This window comes from Pygocentrus nattereri, chromosome 9 (genome assembly GCF_015220715.1).
Source record: "Pygocentrus nattereri isolate fPygNat1 chromosome 9, fPygNat1.pri, whole genome shotgun sequence".
Taxonomy (NCBI): domain Eukaryota; kingdom Metazoa; phylum Chordata; class Actinopteri; order Characiformes; family Serrasalmidae; genus Pygocentrus; species Pygocentrus nattereri.
In genome coordinates, this window is record NC_051219.1 from 30,496,793 (window position 1) to 30,519,897 (window position 23,105).

Sequence of the window (23,105 nt, forward strand, 5' to 3'; positions counted from 1 at the left end):
CAAAATAGCACCCAGATTGACCAATATTTTACCATTATTGTTTTAAAAATATAAGCTTTGAATGAATGTAATTTTCCAAAGTGACAATTTAACCCTTGTGTATTTTTTATATATTTGTTACTCAGTGGTCTGGTGGACACACCATGTTATTTATTCATTTATTTTTATCAATGCAGCCAAAACAATTTATGTAAAAATACTAGATGTTTAAAATATCAGTAATATGTGGTCAGTGTAGGGTTTTCCTTCAGCAGCTGTAGCCAGTCAGCAGCCTGCTCATGTTGTCCACCATCACACACACACACACACACACACACACACACACACACACACACACACACACACACACACACATATATACAAACACATACACACACAGACACACACACTAACAGTAGGCCATGTAGGAGGAGAAAAGAGTGAAGGCACACAGCACCTCAGAATGACATATCCCTCATTATTTAACTATTATTAGTTATCTGATCTTTTTTTTGACGAATTCAACAATTTGAAGTATTGTTTAGTCTGTTGCCTTTAGCAGCTGGAGAGACACAGCAGCTGAAGAGGCAGAGTGGGGAAAATTTTATTGGCTTCTGGTTCCATCTGTTTGCATGTGGACGTGTCTTTCCCTTTGCTTTGCTTGCCATTTCTGGCTTAACTTCCCTTCAATATATTCTTTAGTTTGATTAATTGCCAAGCCTTGTTATTGCTGCCTATAAGACCACATTACCACATTATCACTGTCCAGAAAAGCATGTATCAAAATTTTTTTTGTATCCCATTTTCATTTTTATACATTATTTAAGTTCACTCAGCCACCCATTTCATATTGAATAGATCAACAGAAATGCTCCAAAATAGCTTGGAATAAACCTATACACCTTAACTTACACTAAGAGTAGAGACAATGTTTGCCCTCTCCTTTAAAGTTGCCATTTTGGACAGCAATGATGTCTCTACTGCTGAACATGGTCCTAAACCGATTGAGCACTACAGTGACCACTTTTAAATCAACTCTAATAAGTTACTCTCTACCAACTAAGTAAGATTCAATGAGTTTCGTATAAAATGTTACATCAGATCAAGTTTAGCCAATTGTAGTAAATTAAGTTGGAACATTTGTGTGGAAATTCTTCCCATAATTCAGTTAATTTCAGAATTATCTTTGGAATGTAGAAATTTGGAAAACATTGATGCAATTCACCTTCCACCAATAAGGTCATGCAAAGCAGCTCACAATAATGACACCAATTCTCAGCCTTCAAGGAGCAGAACAGTGACCTTAGCACATAACGTGCTCTGTTGACCCACTGTCCTCAGTCCACAGTCCAGCTCGTGGATCTGCACCTCATCTGACGTCAGTCTTAGATAACCCCTGAGGTGTTTTCTTGAAGAGCTAAGCTAATATATAAGCTAGTACATCATTTCACAGTCAAACTGGTGACAATGCTAATGCTAATGCTATAAGAAGTGCTTTGAACTTGAGCATGATTCAAATGTGTCAAGCAGTTGCAAAGTGTGTTACAACAGCAGAGTTATTACTTATATTCATGTGCAACTGACTGACATTGCAATTATTTAGTTTGCACAGTTGATTGTGAAACAGACAAATGTAACAATGAAAACGAAACATCAGTTTTATGTTAAGTGATAAGACAGTTTGCTTGATGGCATATAAAGATCATTTCAATTCTACCAAATCGGTTCAAAGTTTGAGTTTGGACTTTAACTAAATTGTACTTTAGACTGAATTTATTTTGAGTGACCCTATAGCTTTACTATGTTCATTAAATAAATGATTAAACATGTGACTTTCCTCTAACAAAACTATCACACTGTTGAAACTTTCCCAAATGTTTCAGTAGTGATTATGTCAGGAGTGACTGTTTCTGTAGTGACATTTTAGACATTTTAAACGCTCGCCTGGACATGACTAGCAAACACAGCTTTGAACAGTGTAAAAAACACACATCATAATATTGTTGATTAACTAAATTTCAGAAAATATGTGTTTCCGTACTGACAAAACTTAAAGTTACACACTGATTTTCAGACTTTGTAACACATTTACTTCAAGGTTAGAGCTTGATACAGACATCTCCCATTAGAAAGTGTCCCATAAATTATGATTTCGCACATTTTAAATATTTTTAGCTTATTACTATACCTGTTAATGCCTAGTTTGAGGGCAGTTCCATAAATTTGTCTGCATAACAGAATCATTAAGACATAATTACGATGTAAACTTGGCATCAGAAAATGTTTAAAACCTCTAAAAGTTCCCTCACAGAAAGTTATTACATGAAATACTTCTGAATACACTGTTTAATGTGTAGGTCAACTGGTTGTTTTGGACAGTAAATAAAAGGGTTATAATTGTGATATTGTGACCCCATTGTGACCCCTATCTCCACTGCTGTAAAGAAATCTAAGTCTATAAGTATCTCTCCAATTAATCATTTCAGCAAACCGCTTAATGATAAAATTATGTAAAACAAATTCAGAGTCGGTGTAGTTCTCCTTTAACTGTGTGGGACTGTATTTTTGGGACTATATTTTTATAAGATATTTCTATAGTATCGTTCACTTCTTACCCTCATGAGCCGAGTCATTGTGCTTTTTATCAGTGTGGCTGTCCACCTCCGCCTTTAAGCTCACTGCAGTAGATCAGCACATGGGCAGAAAAGACTCTCTGATTACATAAGCCTGGCCTCTCAGGCTGCAGAGAGCTGCCACATGCAGGAGAATCAGCACTACAGTTTCTCACCTCCTTCAGCTGTTTGCTTTGGCTTCTCCCTGCAGTGTTGGACCTTCTGTCTTTTGTCCCTCTGTATGTATCTATGCTGAGGGTTAATGAGGTTATGAAAGGGTAAGCATGAGTCAGGCAAAATGTGCACACGCAACTACTTTTATGTGGGTGTTAGAATGAACTATATTTTTCTGTAGCTAAATACAACAATGCCTACACCTAAACTGAACTAAATTTGACTTCAGTAAGCAAAAATAAACCTTGTGGCTGTTTTCTAATATTAGTTGCTCCTTCCCTCGAGTAGGTAAATAAAAATCTCTGTGGTTTGCTGCTGAAAACAGGAATGCATTAATATAATAAATTATATTTATTATAATAAATATAATTACTAGTTATATTACAGTGACACAGTCATTGCCAAAGTAACCAAAAGTGAAAATTGTGTTGATGTCATGCATTTTATTCAATGTGTAAATTATATTTAGATTTCAATCAAGTCAATTCACCTTATTACTATTTTCAGGGTATTTGACTTTATCTCATCATAAAGAGACCTGACCAATATGAACATTTTGCGGCTGATACCAACACGAGTCCAATAATTGATAATATCAGTTGTTATAATTTTATACCTTCATTTTAGGTCTCATTTTATTGGCTAGTCCACTAATGTTCCCTGTAGATTATTTACAAATGTTCAAATTGTTAACAAACTATCTGTTGAAAAACAGTTGATTCTAAAAAGGATGAGGATTTGGACCAGGATTAGGGGCTAGGACCAGGTTGTGGGTTGGGTTTATGTTTTAGGCTGAGGTTAAGGTTAGGGTTGGGTCAGTTTAGAAGGTATTTAGTTGAATGTGCAAAGCACCTAAACTCCAATAGTGAGTTAAGCAGTGCTTTAATAATAGATTTGATACTCTTCTTAAAGTAAAATACACAGCAGAAACTCACAGTGTAGACGTTGTGTTTACAGGTTGGAGGTAAACAGCTGATGGTAAACCAGATGTTCCACTGCCAGCAGCAACGTGCTGCTGACTAAAGCAGCTAAATTTTGTAAAGAGTTCGATTTTCCCAACTTTTGTCAACAACCTCAGTAGGGAAATAAACTGAATGTAATTATTCTGTGAGAAATGGACACCAAATGTCTGGTTGTTGAAGTCCAGGCAAATCCAACATTATACATATTACAGATCATGCTGCTGCCTTTTCTACCTAAACTATAGACACTGCTAAAGATCTCCTCTGATAATCTTCCATATTTGCCACGCTATTGCTAAGACAATGTTTTTATTGCTGCATACCGCCATCAGTCACGTGCCACTACTTTTTCAACACCAATATAAGTATACATAAAAAATATAGATGTTGCTTCAATAAAGTAGAATTCAAAATAATTTTACTGGCAACCTGTCCAGGGTGTTTTCTTGTCCAATGACCACTGAGATAGGCCTTAGGTCCCCAGGAAGATATGTGGGATAAACAGAATAAGCAGAACAGAAGCAAAAAAATTTGATGTAGCCTGTGTTGTTTGGATAGGCATGTGTGCCAGCTAGTGCAATGGCTAGTCCATCTGAAGTTTTAAAGGAGTATAATCTGTTAAACTTCAGCTAAATTAGCTGGCACCTTCATATGTATTAGCTATTACGCTAGCATACTTGCTACCCAAACTACATGCTAGCCAACGGTTTCAAGCTTTTACTGCATGTAGAGCTTCATTCTGTCATTCAGTCTGAAGGATTTTCTGTAATGAATCAAATTTCACGATTCGTAATCTGGAGTATAAATTGAGTTCTGAATTATTTAAGGGCAGTTCTGAGTTGAGCCGCCTTATGATTCGCCAAACAACCCCACATTGGATTTAATGTTTCTCTATAATCATCAACACATTTGATACCCACAAAGGTAGTAAAACAATACAAACACACACACACACACACACTCACAAATATATTCAAAGTCACACCATACGTCATTTTGCAGACCAGTGGCTGTAGTGTCCATGGCTGCTGTGTTCTCAGCGGCGTGTGTTTCTGTGCGTCTGTGCCACCTGCTCACTCTTCACCCTAGAGGTGAAGTGGAGTGCATTTGCCATCTGGCGCAGTGCCAACTCCCTTCTCTGTTCTTCCTGGCATGGCGTGGTACTCTCAGCTGGGTAGAGGTGCTATTAAGTAAGTTCATGACTTTCACCTACTTTGTATTTTTAGCTTGCCGGCCTTGGAGGAGGATTTTTATGGCTGCAGTCATTCAGAGTTGCTCAAGGAGGCCCACTGAGGCCTAGCAACTGCTATAACAACACAGAGGAGCAGAGAGGATTTCATGAATGTGAGGTTTAACAGTCATTCTGAGACAAAGAGAGACAGTGTAATATTCTTGTTATTCTACTCACAGCAGGTTTAATTATGCTGGAGACAGACAGAAAACATGGGAGTATACTCTGAGCTGCCAGAAACATCTACCTTGTATCCACATTCGTTGGCTATTTTATCAGAAACACAAACCAGAGAGGTGCACTTTGTAGGTTAACAGTTTAAGACTTGTTTGCTGCTGCACAGTTAATCAGCTCTTCTCTACCCCATCCATCCATGGAAGGGGAGCACTGGGGCCTTTACCTGCTATAGGCAATATAAGCAGTCAATTAGGGCCCCCAAGTCACAGAGGAATACCAGTATGTATTGTATTTATCCAACATAATTTCTGGAAAAGTTACGATTTTCTTATTTTCCTGATCAAAATGTATCCAGTATTGATTCTTTGACATTTAAGCATGCAAAAGAATATGATTGAAGTTGGGGACTCCAAGCAGGATGTCACTTATAGCTCCCAAATGCTGAGAAATGCCAACCACTGACCACATATTATTGAAAAGTGTACATTTGTGTACACTTTTGTGGAACACATTTTCAAAAATATACTTGTTCATATTTAAAAACAAACACAGAAACCTTTTTTATATGTATTTCCATAAAATACATGGAATAAATATACTTAAATGCACACAAATCGACTTTTAGTATCTTCTATATACTTCAATTATACTGCTAATATGCTTAAGTATGCTTGATTTTTTGCAATGTATGGTCCATCACAATATAATTAGTGGTCAATGGTGATTGTATGTTGTTTAAATCTTTTATGCCCACACATGTTTTTCTGCTCTAAATTGAAATCTCAATTGACTTGTGTTGTAATGAAGTTAATTTTAGCAACTGTTAAGGCCACAACACCTAAAACATATCTTAAATGTATACTTTTCAGTGTACAGACACTCATATTTGGTTGTTAGTTATTTTGAGCAATATTGTAACTAAAATGCAATAAAATAATAAATTCATGCTGATAATTAAATATGTTGGAACTCATCCACCAAGAGCTTTCAGTGACATCATAAAGGCCTTGTAGTCAATGCAAATTTAACATTAGGCTGGTATCAATTCAATAGGCCGGCAGAGATATAATCAGAAATTATTTTCCAGGTAAACATGCAGGCTACTGCATTCTAAACTAGTAGTAGATTTAGAGTGACAGCAGGCAACCAGCCAGTGCTGTGTTACAGTAGTCCAATCTAATAGCTTGTAAAACACAAATTCATTTCTCAGCACCTTGTTGGGTTAGCATATGTATCTTATTTGTTTACATGTGTCTCAGTTTTAGAAAGGGATTACTGAGATGGGACACTGAGGGATTACTGAGATGGGGCATTCAGCATTAAACTGTGGTCTTTGGTTGCCTTAAACCAGCTGCTTTATTGCAGCAATGCCTGTGTTTTATCACTGTTTACCACTGACATGGCAGTGGTTTCTGCTCACTGGAGTAAATCACATGCAGCAGCACTGCTGGGGTGTTAAACACACATGAGTTGAGCATAGTCCATCAGTCAAACTTCTCCAGCCAAATAACCACTAAGAAAGAGCTATAAATGACTCACACAAACTGTGCATGGAAAAACATGTGCTGTGATTTCTAACTGGACACCTACAAGGTGTACCAACAAGGTACGGGTTCCTAATAAACTGACCAGTATGTAAGAGATACCCCTGGAAGAGACTAAAGAAGAAGCAATAATGGTACAGACATCACAGCTCTCAAACACTAACAAGTTGTGCTCATAAAAGAGGCCAAAATCGTGGCTGCTGGAAACTTTGGTGCACAACCATAAACACACACACACACACAAACCTTCATACTTGCAAAACAGCGTCTCCGTTTAGGCAGCTTAGCCCTTAGCCAGCAATGCCCACACAGGACCAAAACCCAAAACAAACCAAAAAATACGGAAGGACGACAAGTGCCATCCTGCCCCGGCTGGTTTCCATGGCGACAACCAGCAGAAAGAAGAAATGTGGGATCTTGGGAATTCCAAGAATGTTTATCCAATATGAGAGACTGACTCAGGCCTAAACCCTTCTCAAAGCTGCAATACGACCAGCATTCTGCACAGAGACACACACAAGCTTCCAAAATAGCAGCTTTCCACCACCTGGCAAATCAACAGACGGCTCATACACAAACACTCACACAAGGGCAAGGATACAAGAAAGAGAGAGAGAGAGAGAGAGAGAGAGAGAGATACTCACTTAAGATTGAATTATGCTGTAGGATTATCAACACTGACAGACAGAGCGCATGTTAATATGCACCTTGTCTTTTTGTCATAAACACCTGCCACACAGGTGCACTTTGTAAGCATACAGTTACTGACTGTAACCATCTGTTACTGCACATTTCATCAGCCCCATTTTACCCCTTCTATAAGGAAACAAGAAGAAAAGAGGAGAGGAGAGAGTGGAGAGGAGAAGTGTTGCTGTTTAATAAGTATCTTATCATAGAGTGGACTTATAATCAACACCTATTGATGTTGAGGTATTTCAGCTGGTTGTTTAAAAAGAAGTATAAATATTGTGAGCTTGTCAGAAGAGCACATATATTGACTACTGCACTCCAGTAATTGCATGAATGTATTAAATTCCGTTAGCAGCACATCTGATTTAATTAAATGAAAGACTGATGTAATAAACTAGGCTTTGCACAGTAACTACAGTTAATTCTGGGTTATTTGTATTTGTTGTAGTATTAGACTTTTTGCATATATACAAAGTATCAAAATATGTCTCAAGTTTGTATATTTTCCCATATGTTTCTACATCTGCATATGTGTATTTATTTTAATGTATTGTCATATATGTGCATATATTTGAATATGGGTATATATTTAAATGTTCAAAAAAATTCCACGGTGAAATATATTAAGCTCTTATATAACTTAAAACATCACATATGTTGCACATGTATTTTAACATGAGCAAATATATGTGTTTTTTGATTACTGTGGATTAGAGGATGAGCCAGTTCGTTATTGAATCGACACAATGACGTCTTTCTCTAACCCTCAGTCTTTCATCTGTAATACTGCAAAACCTTGTGTGCAGCTGCAGGATCATACACACACACACACACACACACACTTATTGTGGCATCAAAAGCTGTTGGTAGCTGATAGAATCAAGTTTATCTCTGGCCTTGATGATCTTTGCACGCCTGACCCTGATTTATATAATCCTGCAGCAATAACCAAGGGCTAAAGAGACATGTGGGTAAAGCGATGGTCTGGCAAAAATAGTCATTATATATCTCCCCCAACCGCCCCCCCACCTTTACCTCAAACACAGTTTCTCAAGTTTGTTAAATTAAGTAATGAAAGCTTTTAGTCTAAGCTTATTTGCATGCATGTTGGTTTGTTTGTTTACTTGTTCAGGTGAGAAAGTGGAAGATGCTGAGTCGTCATCACAGTGATGGTAAGGCAAAGGAGGTGGAGCCTGAGGGTCAGGTGATCTGCCCATGGGCCATGTCGCCCCTGCTGGGTAATCCTGTGCTGTTGGAGTGCTGCGTCTGCAGTGGCCCCTTCATCACCTACAGCAGTGAGGAGGCCTGGCAACCACGGCAGCGCACACAGGTCAGTGTGCATAAATGTGCATAGACGCTCGCCTATTGTTATGACATTGGGTGCGTGTTTATAAATGACATATGTATATACACTGAGTGGCCACTTTATTCAATTGCTTGTTAACCCAAATAGCTGATCAGCCAATCGCATGGCCGCAAATCAATGCATTTAGGTATGTAGAGGTGGTAAAGACAACTTGTGAAGTGCAGACAGAGCATCAGAATGGGCAAGAAAGGTGATTTAAGTGACTTTGAACATGGCATGGTTGATGCCAGATGGACTGGTCTGAGTATTTCAGAAACTGCTGGGATTTTCACACATAACCATCTCTAGGGTTTACAGAGAATGGTCTGAAAAAGAGAAAATATCCAGTGAGTGGCAGTTGTGTGAACAAAAATGCCTTGTTGATGTGAGAGGTCAGAGGAGAATGGGCAGAGTGGTTCGAGATGATAGAAAGGCAACAGTTACTCAAATAACAGCCAAGGAATGCAGAATACCATCTCTAAACCAACAACACGTCGAACCTTGAAGAAGATGGGCTACAGCAGCAGAAGACCATACTGGGTGCCACTCCTGTCAGCTAAGAACAGGAAACTGAGACTACAATTCGCACGGGCTCACCGAAATTGGACAATAGAAGAGTGGAAAAACATTGCCTGGTTTGACGAGTCTCAATTTCAGCTGCTACATTCAGATGGTAGGGTCAGAATTTGGCGTAAACAACATGAAAGCATGGATCCATCCTGCATTGTATCAACAGTTCAGGCTGCTGGTGGTGGAGGTGTAATGGTGTGGGGGATATTTTCTTGGCACACTTTGGGCCCCTTAGTACCAACTGAGCATCGTTTAATACCACAGCCTACCTGAGTATTGTTGCTGACCATGTCCATCCCTTTATGACCACAGTGTACTCATCTTCTGATGGCTACTTCCAGCAGGATAATGCACCATGTCACAAAGCTCCTATCATCTCAAACTGGTTGCTTGAACATGACAACGAGTTCACTGTACTCCAATGGCCTCCACGGTCACCCGATCTCAATCCAATAGAGCACCTTCGGGATGTGGTGGAACGGGAGATCGCATCATAGATGTGCAGCCGACAAATCTGCAGCAACTGCGTGACGCTATCATCACAATATGGACTAAAATCTCTGAGGAATGTTTCCATCACCTTTTTGAAAGTATGCCACGAAGAATTAAGGCAGTTCTGAAGGCAAAAGGGCGTCCAATCTTTTATTAGCAACCTAATAAAGTGGCCAGTGAGTGTATAGGTGTGTGTGTGTGTGTGTGTGTGTGTGTGTGTGTGTGTGTGTGTGTATGTATGTATATATATATATATATATATATATATATATATATATATATATATATATATATATATATTTGAAAATACCAGTTGTGCTTTACATTGTATGAATGGTATAAACAGTTCATGATCAGTCGATCAATAGATATGCTGCAAAATTACTGGAAGTTTTCATTTATTCCCAGAAGTTAAGAAGGTCCTGAAAAAGTTGTATTTTTGGAGATAGAAGCTTTTGTCCTGACACTGACAATGTGTAAATACCTACAAACCCAGTTCCAAAAAACTTGGGTCAGGGTGTGAAATGTCAATAAAAACAGAAAGCAGTGTTTAGTAAATTCTGCTTGACCTGTATTAATTTGAAACCAGTACAAACAATATTATATGTTTCATCTTATAAACTTCACTGTTGTTTGTAAATATACGCTCATTCCAAAAAAGTTGGGATAGGTCTATGTTTTAGATCAATTGTGGTACATCAACTTTCCTTAAACATCATTTAATAATCATTTAGGGAGTGAAGACAAAAACTGATCCAGCTTTGAAATCTTTTTTTTTGTTGTTGTTACACAATTCTTCATCTGTGCAACTGTACTGGGCTTTTGTTCTCATATTCTTAGACACACATTTTCAAAAAATGTAGCATATGTTGTTCCAAAATATGTTCAGTGTTAATGGTGCTTTCACAGATGTGCAGATTACCCATTGATACACCAGCATACCATGGCAGACCCTGGCTTTTGAACTTTCCTGGATGCTTGTTTCATGCTCAAGTGTGACTGCATCACCTGTTTAAGATGATTTTGGAAAATTTCACAATGTTCTTAGTCTAACTGCCCTCGTTTCAACTTTTTTGGAATGTGTCAGGCATCAATTTCAAAATGAACTATATTTTACAAAACTAATTAATTTAAAGAGGGTAAAACACTAAATATCCTTGTCTTCTTTTGTTCAAATACAAGTCAAATTGGATTTACAAACTTCCTGTTTTTCTTTGTTTATTTTGCATTTTACCTACTGTTCCAACTTTTTTGGAAATGGGTTTGTATGTATACTAATATAGATTTTCTAAGCCTAATCCTAAACCAAACCCAAATCTTAGCTCCAGCAGAACAAAAAGAAAGAGTTTTGCTCTTTTATCTGTAAATGAAGCATTGATTTTATAATAAGCGCTTCGATGAAAAGCACTTGTTTGAAAACTAACACCAATGTATGAAAACTAACACCAATAAACATGTGTTCATACACTGATACCAACTCACTAAAATTAAGCAAGCCACATACCGATTACAGATAACAATATGACTCATATATGGTGCGTACACTTCCTGTACAGAAACATTTGTATGAAACACACACCTTACTCTGGCCCTAGACAAGCACAGGGACTAGGCCCTTACTCCACCAATTTAACAAAATTTCTCTGCTTAATTAAATTGCTATGATATGAATAAATAAATTCAGACTGGTTTATTGTGAAATAATCCATTCTAGACACCTATAGAGTGAGAATTGTTCACAGTGGTGGTGATATTAGATCTATATTTTTAATATTCATGGCAGAGAGATATATGCAGAGCATTGTAGGGCAAATATTACCAAAAGAAAACTTATTTTCAGATTTAACACTATTTTATCATCAACATTACTTAAAAGAAACATGCATATGTTCAGTAGTTATTGTAGACAGCAAAAGAAAATGTTATATTTGTGCCGTAAACATTGAAACCTCAGGTTTCTATCACCACTACTGTAAAGAAATGAAGCCAAAAAGTTCATTAAAGAACAATTTCACATACAATTACTCCAAATGACTTTTTTTACATCTCAACAACTGACATACAGAACTTTTATAAAATCAGTGGAATTAACTTACATTGAATGTCTGCAAATGCAGACCTAGATAGCAAGTAGGCTTACCATCATGCATGTACATAAATAGATGTGTGCACCCGCAGTGACTTTGCTCTGTGGTGTATGTTGGCCATGCACACGAGTTTCCTTCTTCAGCCTTCAGGCCAGCTGTTTTCCCTAGAGGCTTTTCTCTTCTTTCATCACTCCATCAACCCTCCCACCCCTACCCCTCCAGCTATGGCAGGCTAAATCACATACAGATGTATAGATTTGGTAAAAGTTGGAGACTAAAGCCCAATCCATTTCTTCTTTTCACCCCTACCACTTGTTTTCAAGTGTCACCCTAACCCCTTGGAATCATATTACTTCTTCTTCTTTCAGCTGCTCCCTTTAGGGGTCGCCACAGCGGATCATCTGCCTCCATCTTGCCCTATCCATTGCCTCCTCTACTTTCACACCAATCATGGAATCATATTACTTCTTAGGGGGTATTTATTATCACCCACCCTTAATTCTTCAGTTATTTGAAGCTGAAATCAGCTGTTCACCAGTTTCTCATTTGAATTTTAATGTTCCACCATAAATGGTTACCATTCTGATGCCTTAGGGATCAGTACTGGTGCACCATTTGAGGTGGAATGTGAAATTTAGCTAGCGAGCTACCGAGACATCAGTGTGATACTAGCAATTTTATGCTTGTTATGAAGAAAAGGACCATAATACATTGATATGATATTAAACTAAGATAATTTCAACAAAAATCGGGGCACTTTACCCCTAGATGTAAACATGCAAAACTGAGGGACAGGGCTAAGTGGTATGGGCAAGGGGTTAAATGGGATTGGGCCTTTTTCTTTCTCTTTTTTTCTCTCTATGTCTGTTTTTCTGAACCTTTTTTGTCCTTCTCTCTTCCACTTCAGTTGTAATCTTCTTTCTAAATGATGCCTAAACACAAGGCTTTTAAACTCTCCTCCTATCTCTCTCTTCCTCTCTCTCACCTCTTTTTTCTGCCTCTTTCTCTCCCTCAGTGTCTTTTCCTATTCTGCCTTGTTTCTATCTGGTTCTCTCCCCTTCTTTTCTCTCTGTCAGCTTTTCTGTCTTTCTTTCCTGTTCTCTGTTAGTCTTTACATTTTATTTCCCTCTTTGTTTTTTCTTACTCTCTTTCTTTCTCAGAGAACAGTTTTCAAATGGCACTGTATGTGAGAAAAGTAATGTTTATGTTTATTGTGCCATATTTTGATTGGACAGTCATCTGGACATGGTATTAGGACATGGTCATTTGGACATGGTATCTGTCTGTGTGTGTATTAGTGTATGTACATGTCTGAGACAGACAGTCCAGTGGGGCTCCATGGCAACTTGTAAAGTTGTTGCTGGTCTACATTTACTACTAAAAACATCTCTCTCCTGACATCCTCCCTCATCTGTCACTCCTCACCCCTCTCCTCTCTCTCTGACTCACACAGCTTTCAGTCTGTTTGCTTCTTAATTCAGCCTCTGATTCACGGCAGGATTTTGAAACGCTCATGCAAAACTCTCAACAGTGTGTCATTTAACTTAGCAAAGAAAAAAATCTGCCATGCATTATTAATGAGGCAAAGGCCTACATCTGCTATTGCTATGGATACAGCCTAGGAGTGAGGAAACAAACTTCAGAGGGCGATGGGGGTGGGAGTGGTGGGGGAGATGCAAGCAGTTCCAGACAAAGAAACAGGGAGGAAAGAAAGATGGTGCTGGGGAGATGAATGCATGTACATCATATATCTTGTAAGTGGGTTAAGGTCAGCAGTCAAAAAACTCTCTCACATTCCAACTTCCCTGCTGTGGCACAGGATCAAGGGGTTTGTGAATGGTTTGAATAAAGTTTAAACTAGTGAGACTGTGTCACCAATGGTTACTACACACAGGCTTTTTGACCAATCCTGAAATATCCATGCCCCATGAAATGCTTTACACAACACTGGCAAAAATCTCATTCAATCTAATGAATTTAGGTTGGACTTCAGATTCTCTACATAATATTGATTTTTCAGAAGGTATGTAGTCTATTTGAGGAAGCTTGGATTTTGTGACTAGAAGTGGTGAACTGTGCCATGCTAGACATTTCAGATACTTGTCAAAACTTGGTCAAGAATGAGGAAAAAGCACCTCTATAATGAGGATTGTTTCTGCTAGCTCCTCTATGGTACTGTATTAGTATGTTAGCAGTTCACATTCTTAATTACATTACAACACATTAACAGCTTGTAAAAGATATTCCAAGTTTTGTTTGAAGCTTTTTACATACATATTAATATCCAATTTACATTATATCAGTACTATCTGTGTCTTGGGATGCAGCTAGTTTTCTTTCAACTGGTTAGACTAATGCTCTTTGCTAATTTTCTGTAAAGCTACAATATAGCAACTGTTTTCTGCAAAATAATTAGGATTCAAAAGAACAAAGTTTTTTTGACAGTGCCAAGTAGGATGACATTGACCTAAACCCAGCTACCAGCGTATTTGAACTAGATCATGAAAAAATGTGTGTCTTCACTGAAGGAACTTGTGTAAGCCTCTTATCAAGCTGGTTCCGAGCTATCATTAATAGCTGGCATGTTTATGTTAAAGGGCAACACATGCTAGGTTGCATAACAGGAAACATTTGACCTTTATCTTTCAGTCTCCCTTTTCAATCTCCCTTTCAGAGCACTCAAAATGACTAAGTTTTGACAGACAAACTTGATTAAAATAAAGGTGCCAAAAAAGATTCATTGGAGTAAAACCACAATCACTTTTGGTTCCTTAGAGAACCTATGGCTACTTACTGTATGTTTTGTATTCAAAACCATTCAATATGGCACACAACACATTCCATTACTCCAATAGTTAGTGGCACATCTATATACAAAAGTTCAACGTACATATTTGCAGCACTTGTATCATGTTTACATGTTATTTCCAATAAAGTTGTGTTTTTTCTATTTCTATATATTTGTGTTTTATTCATCTATCTAGGATTCCTTACTATATAGTTGTATACCATATATGAAGCACATACTTTCCAACTACACAGTAAATCAGTGAGCTCACAGTTTGACACTATCACGTATTTTTTTGTTGTTTTGATTGGCTGTTTGATTCGTGAAACTTTTCACATGAAGTTGAGGTACTGCAGGAGATTTCACATTATGCTACTTCTCCATTTAAGTTTCACATAAGTTTCAAGCAACTGAAGTTACATGAACGTTTTAACATGTGCAGCCAGCCTTAGCTTCATGCACCCAAGTCAAGAACTATCTAGTAGTGTAATAGAGGCTTCTTTATGCAAAAAAGCATAAAGCCTGTTAATTTGAATATTAATTCATTATTGAAAATAGCAATATGATCTGGTTTGTGTGTAGTCGTAAATTGTTCTGCCTTCTCTCTAATAACTGGCAGGAAATAAATGAAGGTGTAGTAGCTGTGTGTAGGTCTAAAGCTTTCTTTTGCTGCAAGATGTGCTGTAATGCTGCAGTAATATCACACAGTGGTGAGTGTTATAGTCTAGTGTAAAGGATTCCACCATGATGACCCACTTTTCTGTTTTTTTTTTTTTTTGCTCTTTTCCCAGGCCATGGACCTCTACTACCATGGAGATGCAGATCCAGACTACAGCTGCTCCTCAGACACTAGTAAGAGCTACTGTTTTACTTGATCTTTTTTCAAATTTCTTTGTTTATAAGCCCATCCAGCACAGCATACTCTCATAAAAAATGGTTTGGAATAACAATTTTGAATTTTTTTTAAGAATGTTATTTGTAATTGAGATGTGAGAATGTGAAGAACACTGTTAACATTTAAAGAACCTATGATATAGCAGAAAGATGACATTATGATATCATGATACATAATATTGTTGGAGCAAAACCTCATAACTGCAAAAGAGATCTTTTCTTAAATATTAATGTAAGGTAATTCAAAAGATTTTATTTTGAATCCTTTTGAACCATTTCTATTGGTTCATTCAAAAGTTACATTTGGATGTAGTGCAAATGGCTGTTGGAATTGTAAAATGAAGTAAAAGTAAATAAACATCAACAGAAATGTAGATACAAGGGTTTGTTCTGACAGCAAGAATATGCCTCACAATATTTAAAGGTTTTAAAGCAGCAGTAGTGTCACATTTCAGTACAGTGATTTTATTCAACACACTGCACTGCAAAAAAACCAATCAAGGAGGACTAATGGTGCACTCTTTTTAATGAAGCATGCAGTTTAGGGTTTAGTACTGATTTAAGTACTTTAAGCTCATTGTGACATATCAGGGCAACGATAAATACCATGATATTTCCCACTCCCACTCCACATAATGTGAAGGCTTTATAGAAGTTTAAGATTTCCCCTACAGCCACACACCAGAGGTGTCCAATGTTGTCCACACAAGCAGGAACACATCCATTTAATTAGTCTCATTCTTCAAACAATTGATCAAGTCTGATCCTGCTTTGCTGGAATGAAAACCTGCAGCCGCAACAGCCCTCTGCAGAGAACACTGGACACCCCTGCCGTAGACCCAAGTAAAGAACCATTTTACTTTTAAGCGGGGGCGGATTCAGAAAAATTTACCAAGGTTGGCAAAGGGGTGGCAGGGTATTTCAACGAGGTGGCAATGTGAATGTGTAAGTGGGGGGGGGGGGGGGGGGGTTAACGAGACGTGTGGAAAGAAGTTAATCAGATTGTTCTGGGGTGGAATTCTTACAAAAAGATTTCCTGACTATAAACTTGGAGTAGAATGGATTTAAAAAAGTTCAGAGGGAAGTTTTAAAATTTTAGAGTAAGTTAATATTTGTTCACTCATTTAAGTAGCAAAGCTATGATTAGCTAACCAGGCTAAAGTCTATAAAACCAACTCTTAGCTTAACTGTCGGACCATGAACTGTATTTCACCTTAAGACAGTTGTTGTAGCTATTGTGAAATGTTTTTGTACACTTTTCCATAGCTACTGAGTGACTAACTCTCACCCTGAATAATGTTACGTAATGAGTGAAATGGCGGCCATGTGAATAAATTCTTCAGTTCACCAGAGTGAAAAACAGAAATGCCTTTTATAACCACCCTGTGGTGTGATTCTAAAAATATATATATATATATATATATATATAAATGTGTGCCATATTGAACTGGTTAGATTAATGGTTCATCCCTTACTCACTTTGTAACACATTTCAACATTGAGCAATCTGTTTGCGATTGACTACTGCATCATGTTTAGGACAGAGCAAGATACTGGAAATGACAGCAGCAGAACCATGTAACTGATTGACAAGGATGACTTGACTGTAATCTCTGCTACCACAGCAGCCAATTGCATTCCCTTTGTGAGAATATTGCGACAGAATAGCAAAGTTCACATTAACTTAATGGTAACAAATGGTACAACTGTACAGCTGTCCCCAAAAGCAGAAATGGCTGATGTTAAAACACTCTGAGGCATTCAGGTTAGTGTCCCCACCACTGCACCCACCACTCTGTGTTCTCTGATGAATGACAGCTGTTGCTTAAATGATAAGGTCAATGAGAAGCACTGATGCTTCTAATTAAAACTCAGCAAGGATCATAGTAGGTAATCACAATTACTCAGTTTAAACTGATTACGTCATTAAGAAATGTTGATTCTGTAAGATGAACACACCCATTTAAATGAAGTTTTTGCCATAACAGTTCTACTTTTGGTTTAGCATGGTTAACACATTTTCCATGTTTGATCCCAGACTGAAGCACAGCTGCTCAGCTGCTTGTATGTTGGAATGATAGAATCTATGATTGTAACCCTCTCATTCAAATACAGTTTTCAGTGCGTTTTAAAGTGATGCTTTCAGCAAACTGTGCTGGACAATGTTGGTGGGAGACCTGTGGATAAATTAACAAGCAGCAAACTAACAAAAGCAACAGCAAAGTGGAAACATATATTTGGCTTTCTTGAGTATGAATTTATGCCCGATCCTTTTTTTATGTCAGCGGTCACATGGTTGTCATGGCATGACACTGCTAAAATGTCTGCCACGTGGAAATATTTAAAAGTGGAGAATGAAACCAGTCCAACAGCCAAGTGTAATGTATGTAATGCAAGCACCTAAAAAGTAAACACTCCCACACTCCGTGTAATACACAGAGTTTACTCAGGTAACTCAGGCAAAGGCTGCACCAAAACAACACACACAAGATCAAACTTTTACAAGAGTACAGAAGTTTTCTCAAGACAGGGACATGGCCAAAAAGATTACTGAGAGAGTAATCAAATTCAGCTTTGGATGACTAGCCTTTCAATGTGGTGGCAAGAAAATAATTTTTGTCATCTTGGAGCTTTTGGAGCCACGCTAGGCCCTACCTTCTCACTACATTTCAGACACAGCCATATCGGAGCTTTATAACAAAGTTCATGACCATGTATGAAGTCTTTTATCAGATGTTAGTGCCATTAGCCTTACCACAGACTTTATGAGCTCTGATGTTTCCCCGATGCCATTACTTAGCTTCACAGCACACTAGATTGACTTGACTTCTGATGTAAAGTGAGCTCGACAGTTTTGCCAGTCTCATACAGAACAGCATGTAAAATAAGCAATTGTAGAGATACTGAAGGCCTGGGAAACAGATAAAGAAGGGGTCTATGTCATTTTGCGGAACAATGAAAGAAATATGAAGAAAGCAATGGATGATATGGGGAGACAAGACTGAAACTAAGCCACTGCAATGCCACTTTAGTGGATCCCAGATACAAAGACGGGCAAGTTTCGAATGCCATGAAAAGGCTATTTTGCCTTTCAATGAATCAAAAGTAAGTCACCAGTATCAATTTAACCCAGTTTTTTTCTTGTTAGCTATTAATTTTTATGCAGATGTAGTTAATGGTTAGATTTTTTTTAAATTTAAGTACACATCATTTATCTATTTTCTGATACTTCACAAATTCAGGCAATCTGAGGCATGCTAAGGATGCTCTCATTCTAGGAGTGGAGAAGATGGAGGTAGGGAGGGCTGCCAGTGAAGTGTCAGAAGCAGAGCCTGTGAAAAAGTCATCACATCAAAATACAGCAAGCAGCAGCCTTGGCAGTGTCTTTGAAGATGTCTTAGAAGAGAGTGAGACAGGGACAGGGTCTGTGAGCACCTCATCAACAGTTTTTTAGGTGCAGAGTTACCTCACAGAGCAAACCATCCCAAGGTCAGACAATCCACTACAGTACTGGAAGGCACTTGCTGCAGAATTTCCCTCAGTGGCTGCTATTGCAAACACATTTAAAGTGGAATTATAATTATAGTACTCGTTTTGAGTGTTCTAGATTTTCTACTGCAATGCTGCACTGAATAGAATTTAATTTATAAATTAACAGCTTTGATGCAAGTATTTTTTTCTTAGTCCACTGCAGAGCTATTCAATTGTGAAGCATATACATTAGATTGATATTTTAATAAATATAATGTATTTGAATTCTGCACTGTGCATCAGTATTATGTAGGAAAATATTGTCTATTTTAAATTATTCGGAATGTCGGAATGGGGGCATCCCTATATATATATATATATATATATATATATATATATATGTGTGTGTGTGTGTGTGTGTGTGTGTGTGTGTGTGTGTGTGTGTATGTGTGTATGTATATATTATGTATCTATTCTATATGTCTATTCACTTTTCTGGCGATACTTCTGAAGACCTTAAATATATGATAATCCACTTGTATAATGAAGGGGTAAATTAAATGACAAATTAAAAACAAGATGGTTAGATAAACAGTACTTAAAACTTTCATCTTTGAGAGGAGAAAATCAAGCTGTGAGAAGACAACTGAAAGGATGAGTAGGTGTCAAGAAGACCTCACTGAGAAAAAGAGACCAATGAGAACGTTTGCAAATCAAACAAAGAAGCTGCTGGTGTTCCCAATACAATGGACTGACCACCCCAGAGTCCTGACCTTAACATTAATGTGAATGTGTTTGGGATTATTTGGACTGTGAGAAACAGAAAATGCAATCCATTTCTGAGACTAAACTTTGGAGGTGTTAGATTTCCCTGAAAAACTTCAAGCAGGTCTCCTAAAAAGAATGGAAGTTGTAATAGAGATAAAGTGTGGACGCCATTATATAACTTTTTTCTTATATTCTACCATTAATAATGATTATATATATATACACACACACAGTATATACAGCTCTATACTAAAGTAACAATGGACTGTAAAATGCAAAATGTTTGCCTAGTTTTAAATTACTAGAGTGGATAAAATGGGAGGTTTTGAGTTTTAAGAGGCAGAAAATCTCTCTCTCAGAAAAACTCTCTCTCTCTCTTGCTCTCACTCTCTTTCTCTCTCTCTCTCTCTTGCTCTCACTCTCTTTCTCTCTCTCTCTCTCTCTCTCTCTCTTGCTCTCACTCTCTCTCTCTCTCTCTCTCTCTCTCTTGCTCTCACTCTCTTTCTCTCTCTCTCTCTTGCTCTCACTCTCTTTCTCTCTCTCTCTCTCTCTTGCTCTCACTCTCTTTCTCTCTCTCTCTTGCTCTCTCTCTCTCTCTCTCTCTCTCTCTCTCTCTCTCTCTCTTGCTCTCACTCTCTCTCTCTCTCTCTCTCTCTCTCTCTCTTGCTCTCACTCTCTTTCTCTCTCTCTCTCTCTCTCTCTCTCTCATTCATCATACCTTTATAATCATTGTTAAAAACCTCAGCAGGTTGTAGGAACTTTAATAATTGTTTGCTGTCAGTGCATTTCCACACAAACCAGCACTTATAAACAAAAACAACTCACGCAATGTACAGTTGCAGCACATGACTAACCCCGTCACCCATTGTCTTCCTGTTTCTGCCTGTTCATTCTGAGCTGGATCTTTGGACAAAATAACAGACAGGCCTGCACTTCGTCCCTTTTAGCAACTGAATTAAAGTCCTTTGTATATTCGTTTACATGAATGGTGCGGTTGATTGACTTTTGTTCCTGTCATACATCAGTGTTTAATTCCGACATGGTGGAGGAGTGACCTTTATGTCCGATTGCTCCTTTAAATGGTTCTGAGAATCCTTATGGTAATTTAGTCTTCAGATTTATAACTCACTTCATTAGGTTTTTCCATTTACCGTTCCAACTGTTACAACACGGTGCCAGGACTAAATGACAGTAGAGAGCAGAAGGAAGAGAGAAAGAGAGAGAGAGAGAGAGATTTCCACACAGATAATGCACTGAGTTTCCTTCTTAGGTTATTTCCTCCTATGATCTTATGATAAGTGAACATTCCATTGTTGTTTAACCTTATCTCTATCTCCTGTATCTCTGTGACCACAGAGAGTAATTTCCTCATACTTGAACAACTGAAATGACCAGAGTAACTGTTGACCAACTGGAAGCTACTTCAGCATCTGCCCATTGACTTCAAGTATAACTGTGTTTTGAGTAAATAGATTTTCTGTCTTTACCAAGTTCAGGGAAGTGTGGAAATAAGTGTCTGTGGTAAGTGCTACAGATGTAGCAGATAGAGATTAGGTCAAAAAAGGGTGAAGCATTTCTTTTAATAAAGATCACGATACAAAGAACCTAAAAGATATATTTGCTGATATTTCTGAAATGTGGGTGGACTTGTTGTGTATCACCAGTGGGTTCCATGAGCTCCCGCAGACTTTCCACTGGGGCTTATCTCTAATTACAGATTTTTTCCACTAGCTTGCCTGATTGTACAACACTAGGCTGAACTGTCTTGAATACTGCTCCTACATAAATGATGTGTTGCTGGATGCTCAAAGCAATTAAACAGAACTATAATATATACTAGAATGCAGTGTTAGCAGTGCTACTTTGAAAATGACATTTAGTCACAGAGGTTAACTGTACAAAAATGCAGTAATGGCTTCACTAAGCAGACCAAATATTCCATAGCTCAATATTTATTTTTTTATTTAACCCATTATTAAACCAAGCAAGTTGTTATTTATACTGACCTTCTAGCAAGTGTCAAAGGACACTTGGAATGAGGAAACAGGGATTTAAAAAATAACACAATAAAGCAATAAAGACAGCAATACAGGATGAAAACAAGCAAAAAGAGGAAACACAACAACATGACAATGGTAATAAGGAAATATATCACTGCAGTTGGAAGAAAACCTTGTGTCTCCATTTTTGTTGTTTTTCAGTGTTTAACATAATATAAAAGTGCCTGTCGCTCTTTACATTGTATGTAAAATTCATGGTGAATGGACCAAAATTGCTTGGAAAAATGTCTGGTTCCATTGACTTACACTAAAATGTTTTTCCCTTCTCCTGTGAAGTTACCATTTTGGAGATACAAGGTTTTGTTGTGACAGCAGCGACATAAAAGTGATGACTTTTTGAATATGGGACAAACTGGCAAAGAGGCTAGATTTTGTCTAACTAATTATTTCCAACCATCTGTTTTGCAAAATCCCATCCACAAAACAGGACAGACAACCTTTTTTGACAATAAGTCACCTAAAACCAGTGAGCATCACTCAGGACCTTCTTGGCCTTCAAAGAAGGCTTAAGGACTAATGCGTATTTCATTGATCTTCAACCTTGAAATTATTTGTTTGTTTACATTATTAGTTTACATGTCAACAGCCTTGAAATTATTACTATCCGATTTTTTTCTCTGCGGTAGCTAGGCAGATAGAGCCAAATGAGTTCTCTTATTGGTTAGGACAGCAGGAGCTGAACTAAAAGCCTAACTGTGTCCAATTAACCATCATAATTAGGAAGTGACAGAGAAAACAGCCAATCATGGTTTAATTTATAATGGATGGGACCAATTTTATGAGAGAAAACATCACTTTAGGCCTTATATGAGTCCTATATATGTTATATGACTGTGAATATTAGCCAGAGACTAACTGAGATACCGTGTTAGAAATGGAAAACAGTGGCAGCAGCTCTATGCCAGGGCTCTTTACTAAGAATCGCTATAAAAAAGCTACTTTGGTAAAATATATGATAATTTGCCTGTTACAAGGTCTATTACAACCTTCATATATCTGTGTTTAGTCTAGAACAGCCTACAAAATTCCATGTGCACCACTGTTAGCTTAGTGCTAACATAGTACTAGAAATCTTATAGTAATACTAGCAGTAATTAGCATTATCAGGGAGGTGTTTTATTTTTGTATTTTTTAATTATTTATTATTTTTTGGATGTGGTGACATTTGCAGCCTGAACTGAAGGCTTAATAGTTACTGTCAAAATGTGCAAAGTCACAGTTGGGTCTGTGGGACCTGTATGAATGTGTGAATGTGTGTTAT

General features: G+C 37.6%; 1 protein-coding gene across 1 annotated transcript in view; it reads left to right on the forward strand.

Annotated features, from left to right (window-relative positions):
• Positions 1-23,105, forward strand: part of sgk1 (serum/glucocorticoid regulated kinase 1) — a 51,058-nt gene that overhangs the window by 15,171 nt on the left and 12,782 nt on the right. Inside the window, exons 4-5 of the mRNA XM_017707207.2 lie at positions 8,502-8,699; positions 15,443-15,503. Of these exons, the coding sequence (XP_017562696.1) occupies positions 8,502-8,699; positions 15,443-15,503 (259 nt within the window). The remainder of the gene's footprint in view (positions 1-8,501; positions 8,700-15,442; positions 15,504-23,105) is intronic.